The sequence below is a fragment of the Passer montanus genome, unplaced genomic scaffold, assembly GCF_014805655.1.
Source record: "Passer montanus isolate IOZ18808 unplaced genomic scaffold, ASM1480565v1 scaffold10, whole genome shotgun sequence".
NCBI lineage: Eukaryota > Metazoa > Chordata > Aves > Passeriformes > Passeridae > Passer > Passer montanus.
In genome coordinates this window covers 25,216,667-25,237,591 of record NW_024356505.1, presented here as the reverse complement: position 1 = coordinate 25,237,591, position 20,925 = coordinate 25,216,667, and the positions used below count along the sequence as shown (strand labels likewise).

General features: G+C 36.3%; 1 protein-coding gene across 1 annotated transcript in view; it reads right to left on the bottom strand.

The window, feature by feature from the left end:
• MALRD1 (MAM and LDL receptor class A domain containing 1) overlaps positions 1-20,925 on the bottom strand; it is a 236,134-nt gene that overhangs the window by 10,093 nt on the left and 205,116 nt on the right. The window contains exons 36-37 of the mRNA XM_039703707.1: positions 1,129-1,211; positions 946-1,036 (exon numbers count right to left, since the gene is read on the bottom strand). Of these exons, the coding sequence (XP_039559641.1) occupies positions 946-1,036; positions 1,129-1,211 (174 nt within the window). The remainder of the gene's footprint in view (positions 1-945; positions 1,037-1,128; positions 1,212-20,925) is intronic.

Below are 20,925 nucleotides of genomic sequence, written 5' to 3'. Positions count from 1 at the left end.
TCCACATGTGTGCCTCAGCAGGTTGTATTAATGTGAATGAATTAAATCTTAAAGCCCCATGAAATCAGATAAGGAAGTGTTATTCCTGACTTAAAGAAGAGGAAGGAGATGTAAGGAAAGCAGGTGAAGCGATGCACTCAATTAACAGAAGCACAACCAATAAAGGTTTCTGCTTCAACATTTTGTTCTGTGTCCACAGACAGCTCTACCTGTCAGGGGAGCATGCAGAGGTAGGAGACATGTCAGCAGCAATAATGTCAGGACAGGAGTCTGCACAGTTTAGTAGATACTTTGGGAGATAACAACATCCCCAAAGAGAGGAAAGTCTATAGTAGAGAACAAGTTTAAAGGAAAAGAGACAGCTTTGAAGATGAATTCTGGAGAAGAAAATGAAGGGTGAGGAAAATCTAACAGCACAAAAATGGACAAGGAAATGTGCAACAGGAATTGCTGAAAGGGAGGAAGGGACAGTGCTAGGTACTTGCTGGCAGAGAAGGATCTAGCAGAATAAGTTGATGGAGAGGCAGAGAAGCAATACAAATCTTAGAGTAATATAAACAGGGAGGAGAGAAAAAGCAGAGATTATCAAAGGAAAGAAAAAGCAGAGATTACCAGAGAGATGACAGGAAGGGTTTGTAAATACATCTGTGAAATGCTGAATTGTCAGTTGAAGGCATGTCCTAAAAACCTTTAAATTTTATAATTTAAGAATACTCATACAATGCCACAATCAAAACATTCTAGGCAATCAAGCCATTGCTCATTTTTTCCAGAATGGGGCCTGCTAAGTTTGCAAAGTTTTTGTTGCAATATTTTCTGCTTAGTGTTTGATATGAAGACAGACTGTGGGGACATTCAAAAGCTGAAACCAACGAGCCTGGGCAGTTGTCCATTGCTCTGTGCCATATTTGTGTCTGCTATATGCAAAATAAAAGTTTTACTTACGTTTCTGGCACTTTCTTCTTTGAATGAAAATACAAGGCAGCAGCTGTAATTTTAATCAGTAAGAAACCAATACCCAATCCAATCCAAATATCTGCAAAATCAGAGCAATCAAAGACAGAAATAAGAAAAATGAAAGACTCAAAGAATGAATTGAAAGACATTACTTTCTTTTTACAGACCTACCATTTTGTAGGAGACTTGAAGTTGGAGGCTGAAGAGGCTTAGCACTTATGTGGCAACGGTTTCCTTTCCATCCTTTTCCACATCTGTGAATAAAACAAGAATTTTTGAAGAAGGGAAGAGAAAGGATCATAAACAGTGATGAGCACAGAAGAAATGCCAAAGCTTTGAGCACTTTTGCCAGTGACTGAAGCTTTTCCAGGAATCACAAAGAGCAGCATCAAAGTTAATATAATAGAATCTAAGTGACAAATACACAAGTAAACTAAGAAGAGAGAAAAAAATAAAACTAAGTTCAAAGATTAGAATTTGCTTCCTTTTCCATAATGCCATCATATTATTCTCTTACAGCAAAAGAAATTTGATTAATTTCCATGTATCCACCATGTAAGGGTTAAACAAATTTCTGAGTTGAGGGACTGGGATACTAATATAGAAAAAGACACACAATCAGAATATTAGAAAGACCTTTTTCTCTTGTCACCTAATTTGTCTCTCTCGTTTTTCTATTTTTTTTGTAAAGATGGTACCTCTCCAACAAATACCTTGTCAAAACCAAAGCTACACTTGAATGCAGCCATGTAAAATGATTCCAAAGTTTCTGTTTGGTAAAATTTGGTCTTGATTTGAAGTGACCAAAATATAAAATATCTGACACAAGCTTTGCTGTTTTGATTTACACTTGTTGCTTAATTTACACTTGTTGATTTTGTTAATCAAATCCAACAAAAAGGTCTATATCACTTGTCACTTTAATTTGCCTCAATTAAGCTTTTGTCTACTTGCTTTTATTGTGGCCTTCTGTCTCCATGAGAATGAAGGGACCCTGGACACCTAGGTGGGACACATGGGGAATCTCAAAATGGCTGCAACATAAATAGTTGTTAGGGGAACAGCCACATACTGACATCTTAATTTCAGGCACCCCAGATGGTGTTTGAACCCCATCCTGAGTGTATTGATGGAATGACATCTACCAGCTTTCCAACTGTATGTGTGGCTGGTGATTTATGAGCTTCATAAATTTTAAACTTTTTTTAGAACGGTGTATCAGAAAGAAGTGATGGTAGTTGTCCAGTTTCAGTCCTACTAATATCAAATACATGGAAAATTCCTTTCATCTATGATTTCTTTCTTTACAGTTTCATAAACTATTAATGTTGTCTGGAATGTGTATTGAGATGCTTGCTAACTCTAACACCATGATTTTTTTCCATAGTCACCACTTTTTAAGATGTAATTTTGAAATTGTGGTTTCTTCTCCTTAAATATATAGTATGAAATCTTACATATACACAATTAAATCTTTATATTAAGTTTCTTTAATTTGAATATGTGAGAGAGGACTTCATGCCATTTGCCATAGTTTAGCACAAGGTATTGCCCGCATGTCTTACCCTAGCAGTTGCGCACTGAGTTAACTAGACATTTCAGAGGGACAGGAGTACCTCATTTTCCCAGAAAATGACTTAAGAGTGCTGGATGTAGGAAGAGGAAGGGTGGGGTGACAGGAGCAGCAAGAATCCGTAGCTGCAATGATAATTAGAATCCTTAAAGGATCAGGGCATGTCAGAAACCAGATCGAGATCCGGTTTCAGACATGAGAGGAAGGTGACTTCACCAAACACCAAAAGAGACTGATGCACGATTTATTGCAATTCAGTGTATGGTTAAAAATTTCTGGGCAGAGACTATACCAGAAGGGAAGTACCAGCCCAACTCGAATATAGTGGGCAGAGGGAGATTTTATTTAACTCATTTACACCACAGATGGGTTTTCTCTGGTTAAAGGATTACCTTATTCAAGGTTACTAATTGATGTACTAATGAATCCTAGCTTCAGAAATTAGAGCCAATGGCTTATTCTGACATGCTAACTCTAAATAATAAAATGGTATAATTTCAGCTGACAGCTCTGGCTGAGCTGGAGACCCATTGTGTTCAGTGACTGAAAATACCTGGTCTCTTCAATCCTCCTTCTTCTTCAGCATACTACAAAAAATCATGTTATTCATAAGCTGCTCTTTTGTGCAGACTGATGATCTTATAAAAATGTCAAATTGCAGCTGGGCTGACACCAAGCTCTGTGGATCCATGTAGAAACATTGCAATCTGCTGGTAATCACCCATCAAAAGAATTTTCTGATTGCTCTCAATTGTATAATTTCCTTTCTCTCTGTTTGCCAGATATTCTGTTGAACTAGATATGCTTTTAACCAAAATTGGCCTCTTTCTTGTCACTGCAGGACTTACTTGGCTGTAAAAGAAAGAATAAGAAAACAGATTTGCAGCTGTGCACAAGCACTACTCAGAGTGGTGAGCAGAGATACCATTTGCTGGTTTGGAGGCACCAGGACATAACTCACCTCAGAGCTGCAAAAAGGTAGTTCTCATGGAGCAGGTGTGTGTACTGGTAGGTAGGACTGTAGGAAAATTCTACTACACAGAAATATCTAAATATATCTTCACATGCTGTGTTTCCATTTATTGATGGAGCATTTCCACATATTCATGCTATGTTTGAATTGTGGGTAAAAAATTTAAGCATCTTTTAGTTTATCTTCCTATACACACAGATTTTGTGATCAACAACTAACTCCCTTGGCTTGGCCATTCATTCCTCTTCAAATCTCTGAATGCTACATGACACATACCACTTAGGAATCTGATGTCAGACAATCAAGGTGTAATTTTAGCCAGTGAAATGATTTTCCACAGTGTCCATCTTAGTTGTTATTGTAAGTATCACTGACATTGGCTGGGGAAAAATAAAAGAGTGAAAACGGATAAAGGTATAGTAAAGATAATATCTCTGGAATTTGGTAATTTATAAGGACAAATTTAAAAGAACAAATTGATGGGGAAAATGTTGTAAAGCATGAAGCATGGGGACTATTTTATAGGGAGAGGGAGGAGTGAAGGCAAAAAAGATGAAGATAGTAAAAACAGTATAGCTAATCCTTAAAGACCAGGATGGAAAAGGAGTGCTGAACAACAAATAAATTGAAGAGTGAGTATATAAGTTGGTTAGGTGCTCCCACATGCATCTTCACATATTAATTTATTTGTTATTTTTTAACTGTGATAGGGAATCTTAGTGATTGGCTCTGTTACTGAGGTAAAATATAAGACTCTCAGAAAAATCTCAGATACAATTTGGAGATTCATTCAACCCATTATCAGACTTATTTTTTCATTACTCACAAAATTCCATCTTCTCAAAGGAAAAAAAAAAAGACAAGTGAAAGTACGAGTTACAGCTAGTTTAGAAGCCTGCAGCTTTCAGTGAGCCTCCAAGAAAAACTTGGGAAAATTGCTCATTAATGGCTCTCAGCTGATACAAACATTGCCTCTGGCTTTTAATGATGCCAAGCTTTTTTGTTCCCGGAATAGAGGGAAACTTATCTTAAATATTCAAAACAATCTTGCTTCATAGATGTCTTGCAAGATTTTGTTCCTTTTATATCTATCATCTCTAGAAACTCTAGCTGACTACAGTGATAGCTGTGGTGGAGAAATCTGTAACTTGAGAGGAAAGGATAGAATGAGATTGCTGGCACCAATATCTGCCAATAACTTAGATTAGAGAAGAAGATAACAGTTCTAGACCATGAATGTAACTAAAATATAAATAGCTTTTATCAAACTATTCCAGTTATTTCACTGTACTAGAAAGCTGAGGAGTACTTTCAAAACAAACAAATATTTTAGGCATGATCTTCTATAGGATAGTTGGAGGTTTTGCTAAGGAATGCAGAATGAAAATCTTTTACAGGTTTGAAAATGCTCTATCACTATATATTATTTTATATTTAACAAAATCCAGAAACTATTGCAGCAATAACCAACCAATCAATCTAGTTGGTTAGAAGCTATGCAAAACTTGCAGGACAAACCCAGAACCTATCATCCTTAAGAAATGAGATACATGTACCCCTTTCTCTGAGTCTGACTCTCCATGGCTTTCTGCCTGTGCAGTCCTTTGCAGCTGTGTTGTTGTGTGGGTATTGAAAAGATATTCTTCTCATCTAATGACATTTCCTGTAGGCTTCACACTCTGTCCAATGCATGAAGTACTGGACAGTTGATAAAAAACTGGAAAAGTCCCTCTTTTCATTGAGGAATAAGATAAAAGTATTGGGGGAAAAGGGTGTCAAGAACAATCATGGTATTTACTGTGATTTTGAGGAGATGGATGAGGATTCCCTAGGTGTTTGTACTGAGGGCACACAATACACAATCCTATGCTTTTGCAATCTCAAAAAAATGGTCTCAACCCCCAGACTTCTTCATTTGACTGTTACTGCAAAACTGTATCAGTGAATAACAGTAATAATACCAGGTATCTTTATAGGAAATCAAGTCAAACTTCACCTTGGTACTGTGCAATCCTTGAGACAATCAATCCTGAAGAGAACTTTGATTACTCTAACAGCACCAGGTCGGAGCAGCCTTTGCATGCACCCAAGAGATGACTCCCTTGAAGTCCAGATACTGAAGCAGAACACTCTTAACTACCCATCCACTGCTGAGCATGGACTGTACTTCTGGGAGGCTGATATGTTGTTTCTTCACAGTCACAATTAGTTTTCTCCCTGATGAGAGCAGCCAGGGATATGCCAATGCTGTTATGGTGTAAGGACCTTAAGGATTACAGATCAACCATGTCTTCTGGGCTATGTGTTAAATCTTCATTAACAGGGTAATGGGAATTTTGAAGAGCTTCCTTAATAATCCTCTTCTGCTATTTTATTTTTAAGACAGACAATTCTGAAAAGACCGAATTTATCTCTTGAGCCATGAAGACGAAATTCCACATTATTTATGTACAATTAAATTCCTGGGACTAATGACATCTTGACTAATTAGCAGCCCACATTTTATAGAAGTCTTAAGCTTATCTGAAATACGGATATAGCCATTGCAATCCTTTTAGACAGGAAACTCCTCCTAGTTGAAACAGGAGGAGCAACGGAGAAAGACAGATGAAATAGCACTTGAATACTTCCATCCCAGTGCACATCCTAATCTATTCCTGCCTGACAAAACGTCTTCTGCTATTAGCAAGTTCTTATAGAAAAGTCACCCTGGAAGGCACAATGTTAACCCTTCAGATTTGCTTCCAGGATTTCCAACTCATTAATCCCCATATACATATTGGTAATGCAGAGGAAAGAACTTAGCACTGCCTGTGTTTCTGCATCTTGTGCCTGCAGTTGTGGCTTATCTCACTCAGAATGAAAAATAAGAACCAGACAAGGTGTCTGTTGTTTTTGATGTTCAGTCAAGGCATTTTTAATTTACAAGAACATGTCTGGCTAATACACTACTTCATTTCAGAATATCAAAGCACACCTCCTTTTCCCTATTTTTATCTGAAAAAATTGTTATACAGAAAATCTAATCTGTTATGCCTTGTTCATGTTCAGAATGACCAAAAGTTATTCAGCCAACTATTCAATGTACATGGTATTAGTAGTATCTAGATTAAGGCAGTAATGTGTGGGTGATTGTAGCTATATATTCCTCTGTACTATTTGCAATATCCTTTAGAGAAAGTTCTTATGAATCTTCTCCAATGCAGTGAGACAATACCTTCTGTGTGAGCTCAGATTTGCCATTGCCATGTTTCTGATGCATTTGCTGTTTATAATACATTGCATGGGGAACATTGCATGTGAGTGCTGATATTGTCTGAGAGCTGTGCTGTGTATGCCTACATGCTGGACAGCTGCTGTATAGCAGTGCAGGCTGCTCCAGAAGTGGTGTTGGATGATACAGGGGAAAAACCCCACCCAAACCACAGCTAGCTTCTTGTGACAGAATTTACATCTCTTTGCTATATCAGTGTAGAAGTTTCTCTGCTCACTAGTCTTTGCAACCAATATTGTGCAAACGAAGCTTCACTAGACTCAATGGAAACAGCAATTCTTCATTCCATTATGAAGGAAGAAGCAAACTCTGCTTCAGCAAAGTAGTTATCCTTTTGCACACACACACCAAAGATCCTCAGATGCTGTAAACTCACACTGGCACAGCAAGGAACAAGAGAAGAACAAGAGCTCCCCATAAACGGTCATAAAAGAAAGCTGAATAAACTTCTGAATAGAATTATATGGTGTGACTCTGTATGGTAACAAAGGCCTGGAATTTGAGAAGGTAGATATGGCTTCAATTCTGAAAACTGTTAAAATTCATAAGTGGCAAATACAAATGAATCAACATGAAGGAGAACAATACAAGGTATAAACAGATTCTAAAAGAACTATAAGTACTCTACGAAAAGATCTATGCATCCTCATAGATTATTCAAGGAAAGTAATGGCTCACTTTGTATCATAAAACCTGCAGTGTGCATAATGAGTAAGATAGAAGACTTTTGAGATTACAGTGATTAAAATCATATGGCAGAGTCAGAAAAGATCAGATTTAATTTACACAGAAGATGAGTGGGAGCAGATATGCTGAAGGTAAACAAAATGATATATGGTAAATGGAAGAAAAATCATATGTTGCTGTCTATCTTCTAGAACATTCAATCAAACTGAAAGGAAATACATCTTAAACTAATAATATGAGACCTATTTGTCACACAGTTGTTAGCTGACCTAAGGGAGTCCTTGCCTCACAGCAAGTCTTAAAAGCCAAGAACTTAATGGTATGTAGTAGAGAGAGCTCCTTTAATCAGAGAATTAAACTCTTTAGAGATTGCAGAGCCCAATGTGATAACTGATGGCAATTTGGAAGAAAATTCATATATTGGCATCATTATCTTTTATATGTATCTTTTCTCCAGTGTGTGCTGGGAGCTGCTCCCAGGTTCCTAGCATGACACACTGATTACTCACTGCTCTTATAACCACAGTGAGAGGTTCTAATTACAGCCTGGGTTGAATAGCAGAACTGTTTTAAGGAAGGACGAGGTCAGTGTATCTAATTGCTTTTCAAAGAGAGACACAATGAAACTATGGTAACCAGTTTAAAGGTTTAGAGGGGGACTTAATTCTTCTAAGATTAAGCACCTGAAAAGGGAGGTACCTAGAGACATTTTGGACAAACTTAGACTAGGTGAAATAAAGAGACCAGTCCTCACTGGGTCCTTTACCATTGTCTGTAAAAGTGTCACAATGAATAATTCTGACTAAATAGATAACATTTAGCTTTTTCACAGCTAGGCAAGAGAAACAAAGCCGTAATGTTTGCAGAGAAATGTTGAAACAGAAAATAAGCAACTTCTGGTTTTAGAATAAGAGCCTTAAGAATGAAGGTGATTTTTATCCTGGACAGCTTGTGGATGACTTCTTGTTAGGTGGAGGCAAACCCTTTATTATGTAGGGAAAGATAAATTCCTGCTCTAATGCCTGTCATTTTGAACAGAGAGGTAGGAAAATTTCAGAGCAAATATTTCTTCACTGAAATTAGTTGATACATGAACAGGCTTATATTTCATGGAGAATTTGAATTTAAATTTTAAACAAATTCTGTCAGTACCTGAAACTTGCCAGATCTGCCTGATTTCTTTCTGGATCCTAACCTAAACACTTCAGAACAAAGTAAAATGTTGAAGTTATTCTGATGAGAATTACACTGATCTGAAAAACAAATAACTTTATTATTTCCATAAATTCTTTCTATTTCAGACCAGTGCCTGATAGTCTTGTATGACAGAGATTTTTTCAGGGTGTTTAATCCTATCATAAGGAAATGCAGACTTATATGGAAATTATTTGCTGTGTCATTTGCTTTTTTGCCTTTAGTGTTTGATGAAATAGGCCCCAGCAGAGTTCATTGAAGGTGGGTACGTGACATGCACTGTGTTTTACAGCAGAGACTTGTTCAGCTACTGCAAAGAAGCGGAGATACATGTTTACAGCTGATGGCCAGCCCTGAAATCCACGGTTTAAACAATTACACTCCTTTTTATCCTAGCTTTTCTCACCTTCTTAAATAATAGTTTTCTGATAACAGATTTTTCATTACTATATCACTGAGTTAAAAGCTCCTGTGGGACAAATTGTGAAGCTACTCCTGGCACTGAAGAAATGATTTGCTGCTAAATTCAGCAGGTAAATTACTATTCACTTAGATAGATAATAAACAAATTAAAAGTCTTAAGATTTCTTAAAGAAGACATGAAAAAGTGCTTTTTAAAATTAATTTTTATAGGAAAAAAACCCAGTATTTCAACCTACTTTACTTAAAGGTCAAACCACCAGCAAGCATGTTGTTTAATTCTAACTGATACTGACATGAGACATCCACACAACAGAGAAAGAAACAACTTGAAACAGTGTAGTATGGACACTGATCACGGATGTCTGCAGGTAAGAGTCCAAGCTACAGCTGAGTCCTGAGTTTCAGCCCACTGCTTCTAGAGCTGTGCTTTGCAAAACGTGACCCTCAGAATACATGACTTTGTCCATAAAACAGTCGTATCATTTTAAGCCAGGCTTAGTAATTTTGTGAACTAGATTCAAAACATGGCACACTGTGAGCGCTGAGCTGGCACCTTGTCTGCTGAGGGAAGGTTGGTGCAAGTACTGCAAGGCATGTGCTTAGCATACAAAGAACTTCACTTAGTGAGAAAAGTGGAAAAGTGACTAATCTGCACCTTCTTGGAACCTTGGAGATTGAAGCTTTGCACATTTTCATTTGCCATATGAAGAGAGGCTACCCAAGACTTCTGTATCATTACAGCAGCACCTAAAAAGTGAGAAAAGTTCACACAAGAGATACACCTTAGCTTAAATCAGCTGACAGAAGAGAAGCAGTCCTCATGCCAGCCTGCCTATCCATCTTGTTTCCAGTTCTTTCTTCCTCCTTTTTTTCTTTTTGTCCAATCTTACATGCCTTTCTTTCTTTCACCCTCTTATGTTTCTCTTCTATTCTTTCCCTCCTTCCCTTTTGCTCTTTGTGGAATGTGCATTTGGAGCTGATCTTTGATTTGCTCTTGAAAAACACTCCAAGTAAGGGAAGAATACAGAGAGAAAGAGGGCAAGAAGAGAAAGAGGAAGAGAAACAAAACCTCTAGGAAACACGTTTATATGTCTGTGTCTCAAATATAGACCTTAGCTGCAAATTTTGAGGGCTAAATAGAGATTAAGGAATGACCTGACAGAAAGTCTGGCTGTGCAGCTGTATTGACAGCTGGTAGCAAAATTATTTTTCTTTCAAAACCATCACTGATTTCATGTTTAAGCAATATTAGGAAATAATGCAATAAATTATAGAAGAGACCTGTTCATTTCACGGAAAATAAAGCTTTTCTTAAATTACAATGCTGTGATAGAACAGATAGGGTTCTCTACAAGTAGAAAACGTGATAGAAGATCTGAATATATCTACAGTGGCTGTAGTTTATCACAGACACCATCCTTTTATTGCTTTGTTTTTGCTAGATTATGGGTTGAGATTTTTGGGGTGTTTTGGGTTTTTTTAAAACTTTCTCTTTGTTTGTTTGCTTCTTTATTTGTTTGTTTTGTTTGTTAGGTTGTTATTATTATTGGTTAATTTTATTATTATAATTAATTTATAATTTATAATTTATAATGTTATTATTATTGTTAATTTTTTGTTGTTTCTTTCTTTGGAGGTTTTTTGGGGGTGTTTGTTTTTTCTATTTGTTTTCTAATGTTTGGTCTTATTGCTTTTAATCAATAATACTAACTAACTAATTATTTTAATCAATAATACTAACTAACAGTACTACCTACTCAGTACATTATTATCTGTATATAGCTAAGTAATAAATAATAGATATTTATTTCAGTCAGCTCATGTATCTGCTTTTCACTGCAGTTTACTCTCTGAATGATTTTCATCTGAATGAATCTACAATGTCCAGGTGAAATTAAATAGTTATTTTAAAAGCTTATGCCATGGAAGTGTTTTGACAATATTGAACTACACACTTGGCACAAATAATATAAAAAAGTTTAAAAATTATTTTCTTTCTTTTTCTGCTGCCTTATTTCAGCACTGGTTCAGTCATTTTATCAGCTGAAATGGTTGGCTTTATCCAGAGCCTGCCAACACCAGGCATTGCTCCTGGCAGGTGGATTGTTGTATATATTGGAGATTATAAATCATTTTGTCATTCTGAGACAGTCATAAATGTATCTGCTTGCACAGGAGACAACACTGTACAGTAACATCTAATTCTGCTTCTCACTATTGTACAAGGGAGGCACACAAGTACGGGCTAGGATTACATTAACAAGAATACATTCTTTAAAAAGTTGTGCTTCTATTTTAAATGTGTGCATATATAAAAAAACCCCAAAAAACTAACCAAACAAAAAAGACACAAAACATCTCTTTTGCTTATCATCCATGTACTAGAAAGACAGTGGTTTACTCTCTGAATTGCACACAACTCAGAAAACACTTAACTTCTCCAATGAGTTCTACACATGCCAGTGTGAAGAACAGAAAATAATGCAGGGATGTTGTCTCTGCATAATTTGCAGGTATTAGAGATGAATTTCACAGATGCTTGGAGAATTCTCTCTCTAGTTTCTTGTTATCAAGTTAAATTTATGAAATCTTCAGAGGAATGACCTTTAAACAATTTATGAGAACCTAAGACACTTTAGATGCAATAAAAATAATTTCATCACAGCCTTCCTTCCAGCTCCACATTCTCTTATCGTTGTTATGGTTACAGAGTCAAGACTTGAGAATTTAGGAGAAGCTGGAACTGAGGATTCCCATGCAATTGCAATTCAAACCCTCAGGTGTGCCTGTGCAAGCACATATTTAATTGGGTGATCACAAACTTGCCATGCACCTCCCTCCCTAATTTAGAGCTTTAATTCTGGTATTCAGTGTTTAGCATTGCTACATGATTATAATCATGGAATACTGCCAAGGTAATTCAAAATACCTAATAAAAAAAGAAGAAAATGGCCAACAGAAAAAAACCCCAATTGTTATCACCAATAGCTAAATCATCAGTTCTGTTCTTAGAATTTAAACCTTCAAACTTCAGCACTTAATACTAGTCTGAAGAAGAGAAATTTGAACTCCAAGTGCGTTTTTGAAACAATTATTGAGGAGAATAGATAGGTCTAAATGTGGCTTATTTTAATTAATTTCATAGAGAAGTTAATTTCAACTGTTAATTTTTGTTTTCAACCTGGAATTTTGATAAAGCAAAATCTTTCCTGTGATTCACGTGTCACATATTTGTAATAATATATGGTGAGCTATAGCCAATGACAGAAAAATTTCTAACAGCATTCCAGCATCCATTCAACAAAGTCTCTTCTTGGTTACAGCCATGGAATATGCAGAACAGATGAAGAAATGGGAACTATTCCCCTGATGTTAGCACTACTGTGCAACGAATCACTGTACATAAAACAATTCAGAGCAGCCTTTATGCTCCTTTAGCACGCACTGCCAGGCAGAACAAAAGCCTAGTTAGCCTGCATTGCTGGTCAACAGCCCTAACAGACAGAGCCAGTATCCAAAAACCTGTGAGATCAAAGAATCCTTGCTATGTTCTGTTTTTCTACTGATGATTTTATGTTAGCAGTTGGGACAAGGTGGCAGGGAGCCATAACAAACATTCTGTGTCAATAAGGGGCAGATTTACATTTTGTAAAGCCACAGGACTGAGGTGTTTATATAAGCTGAAGTCAGCTTTTATATAGCTGAAAAAGTGATTTCATTAACCCACTTCTCATCATCTAAGGACATTGCAATTTTTCATTTATTTGGAATAAAAATAGTTTATTTTTTTTCTGCAGAGTTCCTAGTAGTTGATATTTTTTTTTACTGCTCTTGAAACAGTCTGTTACAAAGCCAGTACAATGCCCTACCTTTATTTTTCAACATCAAATAGCTGAAAACTATGACAAGATAACTTACTTTCACAAATACCTTCAAAAATGAGAAGAGGAAATTTATCATATTGATGCACAGCAGTTAATTTTTTTATTTTACAGTAAATAAATAAATAATATATTTCTACATATGTGTTCTCAAATATGACCTGAGGTAATCAACCTCTAATGTGTAAAAGGAGACTGAAGTTATTTGCATATGATAGTTTACTATCTTTTGACTGAGATTAGACACTGATCTTTTTAAGTTCTATTGCTACAGTTTATTTTTTTTTTACTAGAAGGATTTTTTCACAGGTAAAATATCCGCTAAAAACGATTGGCTATGGCAGCAGCTGTGTCTGCAGGTGTTTTCCCATGCACAAGTACAAGAGGAGACATGCAGCTGCTATGAAGCAGCAGGAGTTGAGTCTGCCTCTGCTTGTTTAAAAAGGTGGAAAGCAGAGGAAAACATCCTGCATGATGGACTTTGTTTGTGAGCCAATGTTTGGGACTGACTTTTAAATTTTTTTTTTAAATGCACAGCACAAGAGTTGAAAACCTGCGTTTTCATTATTTTCTAAATAATATCTCTATTTAAGAATTTCATATATTTAAATATTAATTAGATATTGTGATTCTTAGCAAATGTAATAAAACTATATTTTGCCAACACTGGGTTTAACAATGCCTAATTTTTAATGTGCTCCCACCCATTCATACTATTGCTTTATTTCCATTATTAACTAAACACATCCCTTGGTTATTCCAAAGGTGTGTGGAAGCCATGAGAGATAGTCAGGTCTACAGTCAGGTCTTTGCCCCCTTCCCCCATCACATCTCTGATGGACCATGTGATTTGCCCAAAGGTAAGAACACCGGGTGGGTACTGCAGGAGAACTCATTACAGGAGGAGCTGTCTGGTGCTCGCACAATGAGTGATTCCAGCATGGGAAGGCTGTGATGATTGTGGCTGATTTTGGTGCACATCAGCATGCAAGTGTGTAAAATGCTGCTGGAGACTGGGCCAGCTGGGCTCAGGAGGTTGTAGGCATCCTCCAGGTGTCACCCTGTGGTGTCAGGGACTCACTTTTGAACAGGTGAGTAAAAACACTAAGACCCAGTCAAATACAGAGATAAAATTCTAAAGAAATTACACGGGTTCAGGTGCTTTGTTGCCTTTAAACAGTGCTTCCTTCACAGCCAGAGACAAACCTGTCTGTTTCCACATGAACCTGCTCACAGTATAAACCTCTAGACTTGCTTGTGTTACATACTGCATTGGCAGCATTTAGAGACTGTATTAGCAATAACTGTAATCAAAATCATTCACATAATCAGGATCATACTTCTTGTGCCTGATTGAGAGTCTTTTCTCTATTACTTTGGCACAATGTCTTAGAAAACTTTTAAAATCACTCAGAGTTCCACCAGTTTAGAAACACATTTACATATGTGATCTACACAGAGAGATTTCTCTGCTACACTGCCTGATCCTTGCATGTCCTTCTCCTGAGCTTAACTAAGCCAAATGAGTACAGTAAACTCAGCTCTTTGCTTGGGCTGACCTCATGAAAAGTTAAATTAATTGACTTGAAGGACAGTGAATAATTTCCATTTGAGAGTAAAAGCTATTTGAAATGGTTCAGAGAACAAATGTTGGCTCAGGTCTCAAGCATACACATGCCCCTGCCACCCATCTCCCCTGGCTTTTTAATAAACTCTGAAATGCTTTGGCAGAATAGAAAGCCAAAAACTGAACTCTAATCTTAAATGCATTAAAATAAACAAACAAATAATTAAATGAATAAAATATAATTATTTCGTTTTCTGCTGCTTAAAGTCAGTAAGGTTTTTAAGTGGCGGTATTTAAAGTTGCTTTTGGGATGCTGTTCAGAAATTCTCAAAGTTTTATTTATATATATACATTTATATATATTTATATATATATACATATATATACATTTTTACCATTTTATGCATATATAGATTTTCTGCTTTAAGCAGTTAGTTATGGAAGACTTCCATTATAAGGAATTCAATTCATGTTCTTTTTCTCAAATATCCAGGAGGAAAAGAAAAGTTTATAATCCTATTTTATGTTTCAATATTACTTCGAAGACCAACAGTTTCATGGGTATATAATCCCAAACATTGGAGCAGTTAGGATTTCTGAAGATGAAAGACTAAAAGTGCTGTTCATCCATAAGAGTTTACTGATTATAATATTTTCTGAGCTTCTTCACTTGATTTAAATTGGAATTCCAACAAAAAGTATTTTCCTTAATGTTTTATATTTAGGATAGAAGATATATACCACATGACTACTTTGTAGGACATTTCCATGGAGGATGTTACTAAAAAAAAGTGAGGAGAAAGGCCAAATTACCAGCCAAAAGCCAAAATAATGAGTTGTTTTGAATACACATGAAAAAGAACACCTATATCACTGGTTTCACATAACCTAAATATCAAATATCAAAGCATTAAAACTACAGCGAAACAAGATTGTAACAAAGAATAAAACTGAATCGTCTATGTTAAGAGTCACAAGAAAAATCAAATAATTTTAAATATGTGAAATCTTTTAATAAAGATTATATAAATGATTCTTTGAACATTCAAAACTGGAAACTGCCAATCAAACACAGAATGTGTTCTTGAAGGACTGGGGGTTGTCACAAACTTCAAACAGAGCTCAAAAAAAGTCAAGGTCAAGTGTTGTAGTTTATACAGGTCAATAAATGTCTAACTCTGTGAAGGGCTGTTTAGAAACAAATTCAAAGGTTAAAGGAAAAATTAGATTCAAGGCATTATTAAAAACTCTTCAAGCCTAACACAAGCCAACTGAAAAAAGTTCTATTTCAAAGTATTTGCTTTTGGTAAGACATGAGCAAAAAGCTGCCTAATTTATGAAGTCAACATTGGTGTAAGGCTGACTGGCTTTTTCACTTTACATTTACAGATGGAGAGAACAATATTTACATCAGCTGAAGAACTGGTTCTTTTATTGTCATCACGTTACTTAATACTACAAACTTCTTTTAGTGTTTAAGAATGAATGGACAAATAAAAATCTTGTGGGGCCAACATATTGCAAGAGTGGAAACAGGATTTGTTGCGGGTGTATACATAGTGTAGAAATTTTATGAACACAGTGCAAACTGAAGGAACCTCTCAGTTTTGAAAACTGAGAACTGAATATTGGGTTTTTTTTATTTCACCACTGGAATTTTGCTAGTACCTCAGACTATCAGTCTTTTCTTGAAGGTTTAAGGGTTAACTTGAGATCCACACTTGGTGTTCATGCACTTGGCAGTCTTGTGAATAAACCTTTATGTGATTTTATTTATTTTTGAGGTTAATTATTTTTTCCTGAGCTTGTCCCTAAGCAGTTCCGTTCCAACTCTTCTTTTATTTCTTCCTCAAGAAAGAGACTTTGAGAACTTACTTTCCATGAGGATTCAATAAAAGCAGCCTTCCTGTTGCTCTGGTCACCCACACAGCAAAAAGGAAGTTAAACTGTTTGCTGACATATCTCTTATGGTTTGGGTCTGAGCCTTTGCTCTTGAGCCTGCTGCCAAAGTCTGACTTGCATAGACAATACTTTGTGGGTGGTGACTTCACTGGGAATCCAGAGCCAAGAATTGGAGAAATGTCCTGTGTGCCATATCTGTGGTGGTTAGGAACGCATTACTGGATCCACACTTTTAAAGTTACAGCAGATGTACTTATTTTGTGGTAACCATGCAGTGGAAGAAAGTCGTTCTCTGGCCCCTAAACTCCAGCTTAGCTAATCATAAGGAAGGTCAGTAAATGTAGTGTTTTTCTCATGACATTTTATAAACATAGGGTTTCAAAGTGAATGTGGATGGAAAGGCAAATAATCCTTCCATTCCTTATGATCTGCATATAATTGTGGTTTGCCTGAACTGGCTGAAAGCTCAGAAGAATTATTTGGAAAGATCGGAGTTTAGAGAGCTAATCTATCTGCATCAATTCCTAACATATTAGCTTTCTTTGGAAAATACAGATGAATTTTGATACATTCATTGATAACAGATATGTAAAGTCTTTCTTAGATCAAGATATGGCATTTCTAATCTCATCAATTCCTAACATATTAGCTTTCTTTGGAAAATACAGATGAATTTTTATACATTCATTGATAACATATGTAAAGTCTTTATTAGATCAAGATATGGCATTTCTGTTAATATCATTGATATTTTCCTACAAGGAATTTAGTTCACAGTCATCTGTAAGGAAGCAAAAATGAAGACATAAACCAGCATTTACATGAAAGTGAGTAGAAATTAAAGACAGAAAGATATTGATTGCTGTTTAGGATATCTGATTTATTCCTGCATATAATATGAGACAGTATGAGCAAAAAAGTAAAAGCCTCATTGAAAGTTGAGTACAGATTCCTGGCAGAATAAATCATTCCAGTTTTGCTTTAGTACGTGACTGAAAATAATATTGACTGAATATTCTTAACTAGAGTGTACTCACAAACTAGAGTACTTCACAAATAAAGTCCTGCAGAATCTATTCATCAAATGATCATGTACATTTATCATTGCCTTATTCTGACACTAGACTTCCAGGAGCTTCAGTAACATTAAAAATAAATGGAAAAAAGGGTAGTGATAATTAATTAGGTTTTCATTTTTTTAATCTAAGTACACAAGAAAATCCAAGTGTTCTGTAAAGAACATATTGTGCTTTCAGTTATACAAAAGGGTTTTTTTCCTAAAAACTGTTTGAGAATCACAAATCTCTAAGTATATAGAAACTTAACATCCATTTAGGTACTTAAAATTTACTACTGCATTTCCTGTGTTTGTTATTATATCTGGGTTGGATTTCATCAAGGCAAACAAAAATCCAAAGAGTCCTTTTTCTGAAGAGCTTGAAACAAGCACTAACAGTTCTGGAGGAGAGATAGCACCATTATAAGCTTATTTCTGATGAAGCCATAGATGAAAAGGGTGAACTTTATTAATATTTAAATGATATCTCATCAAAAAGCCTCTTGAAATTAGGTGGGATATGGGTTTCAAAATTGCTTGCATGCTTTGGAAGACTTTATGTTAGGGAAGCTGCACATCCTAAGCTCAGAAATCCTCAATTCCAGACTTGCACAATTATTCTCAGGACTGCCAGGCTTCATAAATCTGTGTCTGAAATTGCTGCTTGAACTGTCCTAAAAATAACAACAGCAGAAAAATATTTCCATGTGGGTTTTTTGTTGCAGAAGAGTGAAATTGGTCATAAGGAATGCATACACTTGGCACTGCTTTGAATACTTAGCTTCAATAATTTTTTAAACTCAAAGAAAAAAGTGGTTTACAGTTTCTCTGTGCTTCCCGTTTCACTAATGCTACATGTTTTGGTTTTGTGCAGCAATGTTTTGGAAGTGGGGGGGGGCTGCAGGGGTGGCTACTGTGAGAAGCTGCCAGAAGCTTCCCCTGTGTCTGACAGAAAATGCCAGCTGGCTCCAAGACGGACCTGCTGCTGGCAAAGCTGAGCCCATCAGTGATTTTCCCAAAGTCAAGGTCTGTCTTGCCCGTGATGGTAGCTGGTGAGTGATGTCTCCCTGTCCTCATCTAAACCCATGAGCCTTTCACTGCATTCTCTCTCCCCTGTCCATCTGAGAAGGAAAGTGATAGAGTGGCTTTGATGGGCATCTGGCATCCAGCCAGGGTCAGCTCACCACACTGCACCATGATGGGAGCCACAGAGAACTATCTTCTGGCACCTTTTGTATTTTGGTAACATCAGAGAGGATACTCTTAGGGGATATTGGATGGAAATACTTTGTATTGAGGACACGCTACATTCACAAGAAGAAAAGTTGTTTATTCATATTTTGGAAAATGAATTCATCTCCTCAGGACGTCTCCCCTTCATCATGTAATGTATACATGTCCTTGATGTGTCTGTACAGTGACAGCTCAGGCCTGTATGGAAATAAACAGTCAAAGAACCAAGACAAATATGCTTTTTTCCTAAGTATTCCAGAGGTTTTGGCTTGGTCAGATGGGATATTTTCTGTTAAAAATAACTATGTAGACACTTTTCTGACTAGGTAGTACTTTTTGGAATATTTTATAAAATTTCTGCTATTCACCAGAAAGCTTTAAAATGCTTTTATTCTGGTAAAAAAATGATTGTTTACCTTGACAATTTAAGAAAGAATAACACTATGAGCAAGAATAATACCATAGTAACACTAATAAAGACAATAGAGTACTGGAGCACATCCAGAGAAGGGCAATGAAGCTGCTGAGAGAGCACAAGTCTGATGAGGAGAGTATTGGAGGGAGCTGGGCTTGTTCAGCCTGGAGAAAAGGAGGCTCAGGGGAGACCTTATCACTCTCTACAGCTGCGTGGAGGGAGATTGTAGCCAGGTGAGGGTTGGGCTCTTCTCCCAAGTAAAAAATGTTAGAGGAAAGGCTTCAAGTTGCACCAGGGGAGGCTTAAATTGCATATTAGGAAAACATTTTGAAAGAGTGGCCAGACATTGGAACAGGTTGCTCAGGAAAGTGGTGAAATCACTATTTCTAGAAATGTTCAAAAAATGTTCCAAAAATGGGGCATTTAGGGATACGGTTGTGCAGAAACATGGTGGCACTTGTTTAATGGTTGAACTCAATGACCTCAGAGGTCTTTTCTAGTCTTAACATTTCTTTGATTCTGTGATTCTACTCTCATTTTTATTAATATGTTGTTAATATAATTTAAATTGAATGCAAATTGTTCTTCTCCCAGTTCCAAGGAAACAGAAGAACCTATAAATGGCTGAGATCATGCCATGGTACTAAGGTTTTGGTTGGGTTGGGGTTGTTTGTTTGTTTGCAGTTTTGTTTGTTTTTTTTTTTTCCCAACAACCTTGTGAACTATAAAGTACTTTCCTGAGCCTGATAAAAGGGGAAAACTCAGTTTTGATTGATATTGCAGCACATGTGTACTTCTGAAATATCAACATGACTTTGAATCTTGAAGTCTAGCCTGCCATAATAAGTGAATTGTGCAGTTCACTGCTGTGCATTTTTTGTGACTACTTATGCATTCTTGAAAGATGTAAGAAGATATGTTCAAATAAAGATAATCTTTAACATTTACCAAATAACTTGTTCCATCTTTTGCGTGCCAATATCAGCTGTGAGGACTTCATACTACCAGAGGAAAATAAGTAATTAAAAACAATGCTAGAGACTGAAGAAAAAAATATTGTAAAAGAAGCTCAGATGTCAAAGACAGGATTTTTGTCCTACGCTTTGATTCTCTGGATTTATGAGGAAAGCATATGCCTAATTCCTTCCTGAGCTCAGTCCTTGTTTTGTGAACATTCAGAATGAAGTTATTTTGAAAGAGAAACCTATCTTCTGTTCAACTAGTACAAAGAGTTTTGTTTCATTGTACTCTACATTGTTTCAATAGTGCAGACCTGTTAAAAAATCTATTACTATTGTTCTGCACTGGGTAGGGGACAGGTTATACTCTCTGTTTGAGTAAGCAGTATTGAAACATATTCCAATTGTACTTGCTAAATGAGAAATTACAGATGGAGTTGGAATAAATTATGAAGGCTAGGAAAGCAGGGTCAATATTTAACATTTGATGCAGTAAGGAAAAGGGAGCAGAGACAAAAAAAAAGGATCATCTTTGAAGCTGCTTTTGAAGACCATTGGCCTAAAAACTTTGTAGTCATCCAAGCAAGGAGCATCAATGCTGAGTTAACTGAGATTTAACATTTGATGCAGTAAGGAAAAGGGAGCAGAGACAAAAAAAAAGGATCATCTCTGAGGCCTAAAAACCATTGGCCTAAAAACCTTGTAGTCATCCAAGCAAGGAGCATCAACGCTGAATTAACTGAGGTGCATGATGATGACAATTTGGGCAAAAAAGTTTAGTGAGATATGTTGGGTAAGAATGCATCTTAAAGTGAAAAAACTGGAAAGAA